This window comes from Pleurodeles waltl, chromosome 11, assembly GCF_031143425.1.
Source record: "Pleurodeles waltl isolate 20211129_DDA chromosome 11, aPleWal1.hap1.20221129, whole genome shotgun sequence".
NCBI classification, from domain to species: Eukaryota; Metazoa; Chordata; class Amphibia; order Caudata; family Salamandridae; genus Pleurodeles; species Pleurodeles waltl.
In genome coordinates this window covers 992,361,314-992,375,210 of record NC_090450.1, presented here as the reverse complement: position 1 = coordinate 992,375,210, position 13,897 = coordinate 992,361,314, and the positions used below count along the sequence as shown (strand labels likewise).

Here is a 13,897-nt window from a genome sequence, read left to right as displayed (position 1 = left end):
CCAGAAGCCTAATAATGACCGCCTACTCCAGTAGTTGCTTCCAGGGTGGGGTTTAGATGTTCGTAACATAAAAGTAAATGGGCCGGCGCGTGCATCACTTTGTGCTGCTGAGAAGACATGCAGATGGATTTTTATGGCATGATATGGAACAAATGTAGTTCCTTTTTGCAAGGACGCTTGCAATCATTAACATTAGCTACCTTTCTGTTGTCAGATTTTGCTGTCAGTTGTGTGTTGCTGCAAGGTTCCTCCTTGTGCCAGATGTTGTTTAACATTTATGATCAGCGCTTGCTGTAACTTATTCGCTCGTCCAGATACCAAGCATTCTCCTACTTGGATGATATTGATGTTGTGGTGCAGCTCAGCCGACATGTGGCGGGTTGCGATTCCAGCTTGCACGTTGTCTCGGTGTCCTTCGGCAGTGGGTGGCCCATAACTTTTTTTTTTTTTTTTTAGCTTAATGATGATAAGCTCTTACTTTAGGGCAGAGAGAAGCATCACTTAAACAAGAGTCCGTAGCCTTCATTCAAGTGTATTCCATGACACTTGTGCCAAAGGTTAAATAACTGTGGCTAAACTTTGACAAGAATCTGTCATTTTACTACAATACTTACTTTGTGGTTAAGACGTTTTTTAAACTACTGAAGGCATTTAGCAAACATTTACCATTCCTCTAAGGCAAATCCCATGCGTCAGTAGTATCCTTGTGCTTTATGTCCAGGCTGGACTATGGTAACTCTCTCTGCTTAGGCTTTCTGGCATCCAAGATTGAAATGCTCCAAATGCAGTGATAGTGGTCAGCAAACTGAAGAAATATGATCATGTGTTGGATGAAAGGAGGGGTCGTCATTGGCTGCCAGTGGACAGAAATATTAGATTTATGACCTTCTGCATGACCCAACATGTTTTTATATTGTGAGCCAGTCGGTCTTCGAAAGCAGTCTGAAGCCCTGGTGTCTACAGAGGACTCTGAGATCCTCTGAACAATCTTTACTGCGCGTTCTGGGGACAATTAAGCATGCAGTCTGAGACTCCAACACTATTGAATGACTTCCCAATTTCCTAAGGACAAATTAAAAATAAATTAATCTTTCGCAAAATGATCATACTGTTCTTGTTTAAATGAGTGAGGGACTGGTCATCTTGTCTGTTCTGTGAAATGCCTTCTACTGTGACTTGTAGTTGTGTAAGTGTCAGGAAACCACCTGGTGGTGTACATTGTGCTGAATAAATGCATCAGTATAGCCTCCTGGCTCACCTCAGCAGAAAGAACGTAGACTATGGCTTCATATAAGTAGTTTCCCCAACATTAGGTTAAGAGTTGGTAAAAATTCAGAAATGACCAATCCTTTGACCAAGTATAACGTTGTGGACACCATACACAAGGATGAGGGACAGTTTGTCATAAGTAAAGAGAAGCTGTACAGCAGCTCCCATGTCCGAGAGTAGGAATATTAGTTTACCAAAGTCTTGGGGGGGTCACATTACATAAATTGCACAGTTTGAAACGAGATGCTATTTTAAAGAAATGGAACAAAATAGGAGAAAGATGCTATTTCACAGCTTACTAAAAATGTTAAGGCTGTGCTATTTCACTCCATCACATATTGTGATAGTGCTATATTGCAGCAGTGAAAATGAACCTTTTAAAATAAATCCATATTTTTTGCTGCTGTGAAACAGAAAAGACACCTGTAAAAAGAGGGGGCAGAACAGCACACATTGTTAATGTATTATGTAGTGCTAATGCTTTGGTTCAAAGTGTAACAGTCAACCAAGTTTATGTAATTCAGCTGTTGGTGTGCAACAGTTCAGTGGACAGAGATCTTTATTTTTGTGTAAAGTTTCCCTCCCAACCCCCACCACCCCCATACCGTCCTAGCCCAATTCAAAATGTTTAATTTGCATTGGCAGGTGAAAGCACAAATGAGGACTTTAGGCCCAAAATTACTACTTTTTGATGTAGCTCAGCTTTTATCCATAGTGGGCGTCAATGTGCTTTACAAATAACCCCTCAAAAAATCTTGAGTTATCATTTCATCTAGGCGTTCAAGAAAAGAAAGTAACATTCAATAAACTATCCAGAAGTTGCAACCTTTGCTGAAGTATCAGGTGTGTAGTAGTCACTCAGTAGTTCAGGCATGGCATTGATAAGGGGAGGAGGTGAGAGCAGGAGTTAGTAATGAAGATGGCGCTAAGGTTGTATATTTTTCGACTTTTGTGGAATTGAAATAGCCTTTCTTGGATTTTGTAGGGTAGAGAAAGTCGTATTAAGACAGCAGCTCCAAGGAAGGGTTTTCCTATTGGGAGTTGATGCAGTTCATATTTGCTTCGAACACCTTTTCTGTGCAGGAAATATTTAAGGTGGACTGTAAGCAGGCAGCGTGGAGTTTGAAGGCTTTATAGGTTAAACTTGCATACAAAAGCTTGATTCTAAACCCTTGAGGTAGCCAATGGAGGTGTCAACACTGGATTCTTTGGATTATATGTCTTGGAGCTTGAAAGGAGGGGAGTTGGGCTACATATGGGCCACAGAGTTGACCTGATTTTGTAAGAAAGGCATTATTGTAGTACATTTTGGGGACCACAGAGATCGGATTACTGATTGGTACGCTGATGGTTTTATTTGGAATTTGTTTTATTAGGGAGAGTTTAATCAGTGAGAGAGGTCTTGGATAGCTGGGGGTTGAGCCGGAATCCTTTTTGTGTGGATGTCTATTAATCATTATATTCACCCTCACCTTTCCGGAAGCCTATCAACATGCTCAAACGTGTAGAAAATGTCAGGTTGCCCCTTTGCTTTGCTAAGGAAGAGCTCACTTTTTTAACAATGCAGATCACGGTTTACTTAAAAAAAAAATTATATTTATGTATGATTGCTGCAGTTTTTTGCTTATAACACTTCTGTGAACCAACATGTTTTATGTTTTTAGTATCAGAACTTGTATTCAGCATATTATTGTGTTTCTTTCTTCTCAAGATGCCAGCCTTCAGCCGTACTTGGAACAAATCGATCAGATTGAGGAACAGGTGGCCTCGCTGGAGCTTGCAGCGTACAAGTTGGACGCATACTCCAAAAAGCTTGGTAATGGATTCTCATTTGACACATTTCCACTTCCAAAATGTGGTACAGCCGAGGGACCGTGATGCATAACACATACATCGGGAATTGTTAGTTATTTTTAACAGCGAAATGTTACTATGTCGAGTGTTTCCCATTGTCACATGTTTTGACAGATATACCTCCAGAGACAAGTCCATTTTTTTCAACTAGATCCTTTACGTAGCCTCTTACAGCTGAGCAACAAAGCTACAAGCGGTAGCAAACGATGAGTTGTACGGCATCATAAAACATGAGAAATGCAACCTTTCATATCGAGATCAATCCCCACTCGTCAGTAGTAATGGGCAACTTCACGCATCCTGCAATTGCATTGCTACACTTCAGGGCAGGCTCTACCTCTCATACCTCCTCTCTGTGGACTCTTGACATATACCATAAACCTCACCCGCAACTGCGTTATTCACTTGGAACCACATCACGTGTGAGAAAGTATCTTTAATACTAAATGCCAAAATACCCTTTGACTGTCCCTGGCAGACACTTCCTTTGACAAATGTCAGGACTTGGGCACCGAACCCTACAGGTTTTTTAACTCCATGTTTCGCTCCGATTCACCACACACGACTCCACCTTGGAAGGAACAAGTGAACCAACCACGGTACAAAACCTTTTCTTCACCTTGTTCCTCAAGAGCCCTATTTAGAAAACCAAAAACCTTGTCCAGGCTTCGAGTACCCCAACGTTGTGCATCACTGCAAATGTTACCCCATCAGTAAGTCTTTCTTGCCTCATGTAGTCCCAACCTTGCATCTTCAGGGTTTCCCCCAGTGTAGTAGTTGTCAGTTCACAAACTGATATCCTCCACATTTGTTACCCCGATTTAGGTGGTCCTTTGCCCACCTCCAGAAATTTGAAACTGGAAACCCCTCCAATCTTCACCACTCCCACATGAATGCGTTGTACGGTTTCTCACCAAAGGATAAAACGTACTTCAAGTTCAGAGGTATAAGGGCATGAGGAGTGTTCTACATCCCCTCAGAATTCAAGCTCTTGGCGCGGGAGCTCTGTCGCCCCATGAGAATATTACATTCCGACAGTCGTTGGCATTTTGCAGAGCTCCCTTCTGTATCGCCTTCATCCTCCTCTGTTACGCTTCACGTTGTCCTTGACTCCTTCTTTCACCCTTGCCGGTCTTTGTTTGCCCAAACTAGCAAAGGGCTGTTTTCAGCACCCAGTCGATGGAGTGTCTTTGGACTGCCACTCCGTCTTCTCCCTACTATCTGCTGTCTCTCTGACTTCCTCCCATCAGTATACAGCCCATTGTCCTTCCCTGCTTTTCTTCGTAAACACTTTGATTCCTTCGCTTTACAATGGTTGTCCCCATTGACGGACTTCTCGACTGATATTGCACTAGTGCTCACTTCTTCAAAATTAGAGTTCCCTGCTTGCAGCAACCACTGCTACATTCCTTGAGAACATTTGTGCAACATCAACTGGTCCGCCATGACTTGATTTAGAGAAGACTAAAGTTTTCATGAACAGCAGTATATCTCACTGCTGTGACAAATTCAGCCACTGTTTATCCCTTCCTAAGGTGTCATATAGCACTTGTTACTTTTTGTGATGTCATTTTTCTCTTTGAAAAATGCCTCTGCAGCTTGGACATGGCCTTCTCAAAAACATAACACTGTTTCCCCACATCCCCTCACTCAGGCCTTGGAGCAATACTTCTGCATGAAGTTTGGCCATCAGAACCCATATAATGGGAACCTTTCTTCCCTCCAGCAACACTGTGCGGGTCCTCCCTTGTCGACAACTGCAGGCCCACAAGAAATGACCAGGCAGCTGAAACAACTTCACCGCTTGCTTACCCCAAGTGTCGCAGTACTCTGGCATATCCCACTGAGTTCCTGAGAACAACAATATAAAACAGTGAAGCAGTTTATTTCCCATCGAAAGCAAACCGATGCTTTCGCTCCTAGTTTTCGACATGTAGAAATCCTTCGAGTTTGACTTGAAAAACAGCACAAACGTGGCTCATCCATGTGCTTTAGACTTAAAAACACACACTTTGAGTAGATAGTCTCCTGCTGGCATGGTAACTTCTTGTTGTGTCTTTAGCAAAGGCCAGTAGACTGCATGTTGATGAGCTCTTTCTGCACTTCAGAGAACCGATGCAGATTTCACATGCAGAAGTACATTTTCAAGATCTTTTTTAAAGCAACATGCTATGGCTGGAAACGTCATGTGAACAACATAGTTTAAAAACACATTCTGGGCACAAGTGCATGCAACATATAAAATCACTACAAATCTTGGGGTTAAGAGGAAGTCTCCAGAAGAAAGGAGACGAGAAATGTGTTCTTAACTGTAACAGAGGGAGTAAGTTACGAAGGAGGGTGGTTTGGGGGCTGTGGGGCATAGCCCTCTGCCACATTGAAAAGGGCTCCTTTGAAAACAGAAATGTTTATTCCCATTTCTATGTCCATTTGTGGATCATTCTTTTGTTTTCGTTTTTCACACCATGGATCTGCATTGTCAGTTCTCATTGTTCAGAAGCCATATCACACTTGGGTGTAAATTTCACATGGATGAAATCAGCCACCAGATCAGCGCGGTTTCTGATCGGATAAATACAATTAGCAAAAATAATGGGGAGTGGGAGATACGCAAACTCAGTTCAGGTTTCCACCTGCACCACCCTTAAAATATGTCCAAATTAGTTCTTTCTTCATCTGGGTTCCATGCAAAGGTACTGGACTGTTCTTGCTGTTTGTTGTGAAGAAGGGTTGAAAGGTGAAACACTCATCTTTTCATTCGTGTGAATTTCTGCCTACAAGTTAGAAATGGGTAGCATTAAATAAATACCCATGATTAAAAATTGTAATGAAATATTTAGCATTTCACCTGCTTTCAAAATAGAATTACGTATTTACACCCTATGCAATAGAGCTCAAAATTAGGGTTTAAAGCCCTGCTTAGAGCCTTATATGAAACCATGAAGGGCAACAGAAGTAAGGGAACAGGGAACTAATTCATTTTCCAATAAAAACCTAAGTGATTGGAAAATTTGCAGTCAAGCTGTCTAAGGGGAAAATTTGATGTGGAGAAGAGATTTAACCTGGAACAGACTGCTTTGTAGAGATTTTGTGGTTCAGCCCTGCTTTGTTTGGAGAAGGGTATGGATTTAGGCCCCACTTTGAGGTTGGGTGATTTGATTGAAAATACTTTACTCTGTCCAAAGGACCAGTATTTTGGAAGATTATTTTTTCCACATAAATTCTCTTTGGAGTTTTGACCCTGAGTTTGACCTCTTCCTGCCCATCTCTTTTCCCTGGTGACCGTCTTACCCCATAGGGTCTCTCACAGATTTGGCTTGACGCCCATGAAGCCTTTTCTCTCACTCCTAGGGCAGTGAATAGTTACTGGGCAGTATCTGTGGGGGGCAGGCTTGAACTTACAGAGGATTGGTTGGCCGAGGCTTCTTACCTGTACTTCCAAAGCTGGATAAAGATTGCCATCTGGGCCAACGATTTCATAAACTATCTGAATTTCAAGGAAACGCTACACACTAGTGACACAGATGTTTACCAGAGGTAGAGAGTTTGCTTGTGTCTCTTTTTCTTTAAGGTTGGGGCTAATACATGGTCTACTGGAAAATGTGGGCAACTGTCACAGTCTAGAAAACATTAGAACTAAACTGCGCATCATGGAGAGGAGTGTAGCGGTGTCTGTGAGAATATCTACATTTGGAAGAATATCCGTGTGGAGGGCAGAAGCAGGCAGTAGCCGCTAGTATCTTGCAGTCCAGCTGATCAGACTCTAAGCGAGCATGGCTGTGGTTCCTCTTTACTCCTGCCATTTGAGGTGTACTCTGTTGGCTGTAGTTGCTCAGTATGAATTTGGATCCATGTGATTCACCCTCAAAGCCCTTTCAGTTTCATGGATAGTTTCATTTAAAGTCACTGTTGGTTCCTAACTCTGTCAAGTTCCCAACTGGGACAGGCCTAATAGTTGTCGCTAGAGCATCTTGACTGCCCCCTTTTTGAGTGACAAGCACGTAAAGTTAGGAACCTGCTCTGGACTTTATGATGGATGCTAACCCACTGATATCTTCTTCTCCGTCACAAGATCTGGGAGGCCTGCCGGGTTGGCAGCTGACCTGCTCCTGGACTGTGTCCTAGATGGATGCCAACTGCTAGATACCACTTTGTTACTTTGAACTGGACCTGGTCATCAAGAATGCTGGCACCCAAAATTAGCCATTTGTTATACTTTGAAACTCTTGTTGCTTGAGTGGCGGGGTTTTAACCAAAGGGGTGTCTGATCATTTTTCTAAAGCAGTAAGTTGACCCACTGATTTTGCATCCAAAGACCTTTGAGATAGTGTGTCAGACGTACAATGGTAATCTTGTGACATTGTGTTATTTTGTCTGACACCTCAGAGGGGTTGATTTGCACTTTGCGTACAAACAACAGACTAAACCAGATGAGTCCCAACGTTTGCTGAGCTCTCCTAAACGCTTTCCCAGATACAGTGGCCAGAGGGGCCAGTGTTCCAAAAGGTCTGCTGTCTGGCAGGTAAACGCTGTATAAATGTTTGGGTCGTATCTCGTCCTAAGAACCAAGCTTGCGCCTTGTTGTCTTCTTTGTGTTGTTTTACTTTAGCTGCCTCTTGTACTTAACCTCTTAACAAGCCCCTTCCGAGATGAAGCTTGGACTTCACTGCCCCAGAGGAGTCGAGCCTCTAGAGGTATTAACCTGGTTATCCATTTGGAGTGCAGTAGAAATCAGTGGCCCTGGGACACCAGTGGCAAAGGCAGGACCCTGTGCCAGGCAGGATACTCCCAGTTAACCTCTTCCTGCCTCAGGGTGCCAGAAAAGGGAGGAAGAGCGCCATCTGTTTTACCCTCTTCTCCCTAGGCCTAGCTGTAGATGTGCAGAGGACCCGCTGGTCCAAACTAGTGAAGGTATTGTGTAGGTTGGGCCCAGATAGCCGCAGCCATGTTACCGTGGTCGTTACACTGCGCCCAGCGCAATGCAGGTGAATAAGATGAATATGATTTTGGTGCAGCCAGGAACCAGTGTCAAAGATTACTGTAACTCTTTAGTCCTAGGCCCTGGAAAACTGCTTAATATTTAACCCTAAGGCCACTGTTGTCTTGTGGGCGGTGTTTCGATATGCCATAATTTGGGCTAATGGAATGTACTCCAGTGTATTGTGTACACCTTCTACAAACCCACTGATGTCAAACTAATTTACTACCCAATAGTGGATTGCCCACCCTACAAAATAATGTTTCCCTGTATTTCTAGGGGTTCTTTCTGAAGTGGTGCAATAAGGTTGTCTAGAGGAAGGAACACAGACAATTGCTCTGGAGTTCAGACTCTGGAAGGCATTGGGTTGAAGACATTGGCTTGCTATGGAAACAGCGTAGCTTAGACACCCTTTGGAGATGGCCATTGGATTGGGGCCTGTGTCTTGGTACCAGCTGGTCGCTGTTGAAGTTTTCCGGTGACCGACATACCCAGGTATCTGGAGTGCCACAGTGGACACTGGTGAGCTCAGTGGCCATTTGGCTACAAGCCTAGATGGTGTTGAAACCAGAAACTCAACCCACAATATCTCTCAAACCAGAACATCTAGAGAAATAGTCCAGTGGAACCTCCTCCATCTGGTAGGACGAGTAACCAGGCTGGGCTTGTGGGAGAGGTCACTTGTCTCCCCATCTTGCAGCGCATGGAAAGAGAAAACTACAGGGATCCCAAGGTCACTGAGAGCTTCAGGAGGAGTAGGCTCACGCTGGCCTCCGATACCTCAAGGCAGATCCTTTGGGGCTAGCTGCAGATATTTGGTTGCAGTACCCCACCACTTCTGTGGTTTGCAGAGTGTTGTCATCGGGTGTTTGGCCGGCATGTGAATCCAGACCCTGAGACTCACAGTCCTAGTCTCTTCTGTCTCTGGCCACCCAAAGCAGGAACAATCTCTACCTGCTGGACTCAGCTGACAGTCTCCCTGATGTCCACCCAACCTTCTGTTGCACTGGAGTATTGCAGAACCGCATGCGCCTCTACAGGGAGATAAATCGCAAGCTTATTAACTGACTTGCTCACGATTGCGTTGGTAGTAGCTCCAGTGATCGAGCTACGAGTAGAACCGGTAACTTCATGTCTTAAGCTCTAACCAATGCCATTTATGTAGGATACATAACTACTCAGAAAGCCACAATCACTACAAAAAGACAACACCTACTACAAAGAAGTCTACACCTGTTATCCATGCGCTCCCTGTCCCTTCTTGAGGATAAGCCCATTAGTCAGTCAGCACATACCTTACCCAGAAGACCACCCTCTGCCAGGAAGACATCTGACACCTCCAGAAGGCTAGAGTTGTTATTCAACAGCCTCCATGAACCCACACATTGCTGCTGGAATGTATCCAATGACTGTGTGACCCCACTGCCCTTGTCCCTGCCTGGTTACCACTAGTCCACACCTTGTTCTGAGGCATCTGTTCACTGTAATGTAAGAACCAGAGCTTGGGAGAGATGTTGCCTTTGTATTTTTAAATTAGCTCATTTTGTTTATTGATTGCATTTTCTTTTCACCCCCACAGAGGCAAAGTTCAAGAAGCTGGAGAAGCGGTAACCATGATGATGTTTCAAGTACAGAAATTATACCGGGCGTCCTCCACTGAAAAGGTCCCTATGCTGGCAGGCAGTGCCCCTGGCTTTGCAATGCTCCCCCAGTAATTTGAACCTGGGGATTCCTGGGTCCCATTCCTGCTGTCATCCCTTGAAGGTTAGACCTGGCGAGTTCCTGTTGCACGAGACAGCACTGGCTGCAAAACTAGGGGAAGAGCTGTGGGCAGATGCCTTTCAGACTGTATAATTTGCAGAACTGGCCATCCTATTGAAAGATTGACAGGCCCAGTTTTCCATAATTTCATTGGAATGACCCTAGGGGAAAGCTTCAGTTCGTTCAGTAGGCTAGTGCATCTCTGTCATGCTATAATGTTGCCATTTTCATGTGCATATTTTTGGCGAAAGCGACCATTTTGCTCAATGAGAGGCATCAGCGCATGGGTGATACCATTTGTAATGGAAATCGCAAACTGGTTCAAGAGGTTACCCCACCTGCAGCCAGCTCCCAAGGAAAGTTGGACAGGAAACCAGAAATGATGGACAGCCACTGCCCCCCTTGCCCTTGAAGGGCACTAGCCTGTTAGGGTGTTGCATATGTTCTTCCAGACTGGTGCACTAATACACGGTAAATGTAAAGAAATGTAGAGTTTGTTCTTTGCTGGTAGCGTCTGCCTTTGATGTTTGTAAAAAAAGAAACAAAAAAAAGCACAACTTCAAAAATCACTCTTATATGTATTCATTTGTGCATGTCCAGCTGCTCAATTTCCTACTGATCTGTGGTGTGCTGACCTTTTGGCTAAATCTGGGCTATTGTGAGGGACTTTCACTGTACCCATGGTGAAGCTACTGACAGCCAATTTGGAAAAGTGTAAAATATAAAAACATGGCAGACTAAATCAGTAAAGTACCTGCAAAAACATATTAAAACGTGTTTTTTTATGCTTTATTTGAGGAAGGTGATCCTAATGTTATTTGTCATCCGATAATGCAGCTTTGAGACAACGTTGATGTGTAACCGCTGGCTTCATAGTTTAATGTGTGAAACAACGCATTGCTGTAAATGTAGAGCAATTTAAGCCTAATATTTGAAGGAGTAGTCAACAGGTGTGGTGACGAGTACTCAGAATCCGTCCTGTCTCTCCAGATGCTTAGGTTAAAGCTTTTGAGCATTTGTCATTTTGTGCATGCTTTTACACATTCTCGTTTTGTGTGACACTTTCAAAGTTTTGGTGTTTAAGAGAATAATTTTTCCCATAAAGCCTGTTGTGTTCTGTAGTTCTATGTAGTGCTTCTTGCAACTGCGCAGGCACCAAAGCGCTTTGTGGTGTGTTAGCCTGCTTTTCTGCCGTTTGTGCTTGGTTAGAAGGGGTGGTGTGGCTTTAGTGTCCCCTACTACTGCAATCTTTGTGTTAAGTGTGAAGCCTAGAGTTGTGCTTTTATTAAGTAATATGCCACTGCACCTTAGCTTGTAGTGGAGTAGAAAGCGAATGAGCAATAAAGTGCTTGAGCGTCTGAAGGCATTTTGTGGTTGGTTGGAAGGGTCTAGCAATGCTCAGTGGCCTTCCCTTTTTAAGTTTGTGTGATTGACAGAGGTTACTCTTGTTGTAACACTGCGGGAGTGTACCTGCATGTACAAGTGAAATCGAGAGAGCGTTGTTTTTGAGTTCTAGAATGGGGGTGATCCAGAATTCAGTGGCATCCAGTCCTTAATTTATAAAAAAAAAATAATAATAATAATAAAAATATAAAACATAAGTGCAAAGGCCCTCGTCGGAAGGGCACCACCCATTTCCCCTGCCATTGCACCCAACGTCAATACCATCACAACGACTGACCTTCACACTCATACAGGTGTGACAAGCCAGACTATTCCAGGCTCCCAAAGCAATAAGATTGGCTTGGACGGCAGGTATTAGTCATATTTAATGTATATTGAAGTAATAAGCAACTGTTGTTGTGTTCATCTCTAAATTACACAGACAGCACCACCATCTGGCAGACTGTGTTAAGTGCTGGTGTTTACAATTAAGTGCTGGTGCTTAGCACCGGAAAACACTGGTTCAAATTAAGCACTGGTGGCATCCATGCCACCTTGTTATGACGAATGGCGACTTCTGTTACCTGGTGGGGCTCTGTCATCTTTTGGAAAGAGCTATGTTAAAAGATGGTCCATAAATAGTTGAATGGATATGTGGTGAAAATGATTCATTTAAAAACATGACATATTTACTACATTATAGATCTGTTTTCCCCAAAACAACTATTTGCCATTTCAGACACGAGATGAAGTGATTTGTACACAATCACGTACTTCAATGCACTTGTAAGAAATACCAGTGATAACACAAATGTCAAAAATGTGCATGACTGTAAGAAGTAAAAACAAATGGATATAATTCCTGTAACCTGTTTGAGAAAGCAGGTCCCAGCAGATAACTGTTAATGCGTTTTTCCAAGAAGTGGCAGGGAAAGTCAGGTAGTATAAGGTGAGTTGGGCTGCAGTATACGGCCCAGTAAAGTAAAACACCTAATGCGGGAGGGCGCACAGGGTAGAAAAGGGGCAGAAAAGGAGACCTTGGTCTGCTGAACGTACGTTACGAGCAACTTGATAGAAAGTTAGTAAGGAGCGGGATCTCTAGGACACTGAAAGTCCACACATAAATATTAAAATTGAAGGTGATCAAAATGGGCAACCAGCATAAATGAGATACCCAAGGGGTAATGAGAGCAGAGTTAGAAAGAACAAGACAAATAAAGAATTAATTGATATGGAAGGAAAGCATATTGTGGTATCCTACTTATAAAAAGCAACAGTAGCGCATTGTACGGAATGAGAGTTCCAATCAGATGTTTTACTCTCAGAACAGAAGGCAAATATGAGTGCGAGCAAGTATGAAATCTGTTTGTGAAAATTGGGAGAATGAAAAGTATTGCCTTGGTCGTAAGCAAAAGATAACGTATTAAGGCAAGGAGGAAAGAAGATTGAAGAAGGAAACAAAATAAATCATAAGAAGAAAACAAGAAGAGATCAGTATTTGAGAAACAGCTGAGAACTCCAAAACTGCAAGAATAAGAGATAGTTTGTGGTTATGAGAATAGACCACACGTAAGACACAGCAAACAAGGCAGACTCTGTAAATTGTCCAGGATGAAAACTGGACTGAGTTAAAATGGCTGTGTGTTGTCAAGCACTAAAGCTTTGATTGTAGGCCATGTCTTCAGGTTACAAAATCAACAGTTTTGCCACCAGACCACATTATTAGTAGTTTTTTTAAATCAAGTTAAATAAATCAGCACGAATCCTGGAATCCTCTTGGTTCTAACTCCAGTGACAGAATTCTTTCTCTAACATAATGGTTGGGGTTTGATGCAATCACAACTTTTTGTTTTTTCTTTGTCAGATCAAAGAAGTTTCTCACCTTCACCTGACTTCTGCTTGGGAACAACATCCTCCTTCACTGGTGTAGTTTATTTATTTATTTAGGTTAGTGTTTTGTTTATACAAAATTGTACTTCAAATAATTACACACATAAAAGAAGAAAAATATATAAATTTGATTAATGCAAATTCACAATCTTAAACTCCACAATTTCACCTCCAATAAGAAAGCCTTAGGTACACTGCCAAATCTTAAGATGGATTTCTACTAAAAGATTTGTGTATTGACTTTCCCCACAGATATTTGACAGGGAACTTGTACCCCACCTCTTTTAGGGGAAAAAGATTTAGTATTTGTTGTTTTTTCTTATTATTTTGACAGGCACATAATCCCTAAAAAGACTTATCAAGACTGGAGCAGCACTGAACCCTGTCGTAAACCATTATGCGCCCAGATGCATTTGATAAGATGATACATCAGGTTATCCTTCGCTTGGTATTTCCTCGAAACTTTGAAAATAACACTTCCCAATAATCGTTCTAAAAAAATAAATGCTTTGTAAAAGCAACACGTCCAAAGGGATGTGTTCACAAACATTTTCTGAAGTAAGAACGGTGTAAAAGGGGATAAGTGATTCAGGGTGGAGGGTCCAAGTGGTGAGTGTTAGAAATAGGGCCTCTAGTTGGCAGTCGGTTTGCACCCTGTCCAAGTTGAGACCCTCACTCTAGTCAGGATAAGGGAGATACCGGCTCAGATAACCCCTGCTCACCCCCTTGGTAGCTTGGCATGAGCAGTCAGGCTTATCTCCG

At 42.9% G+C, this 13,897-nt stretch overlaps 1 protein-coding gene across 1 annotated transcript in view; it reads left to right on the top strand.

The window, feature by feature from the left end:
* BLOC1S2 (biogenesis of lysosomal organelles complex 1 subunit 2) overlaps positions 1-10,983 on the top strand; it is a 51,565-nt gene extending 40,582 nt beyond the window's left edge. The window contains exons 4-5 of the mRNA XM_069215343.1: positions 2,981-3,085; positions 9,681-10,983. Of these exons, the coding sequence (XP_069071444.1) occupies positions 2,981-3,085; positions 9,681-9,712 (137 nt within the window). The 3' untranslated portion in view covers positions 9,713-10,983. The remainder of the gene's footprint in view (positions 1-2,980; positions 3,086-9,680) is intronic.
* The last annotated feature ends 2,914 nt before the right edge of the window (positions 10,984-13,897 follow it).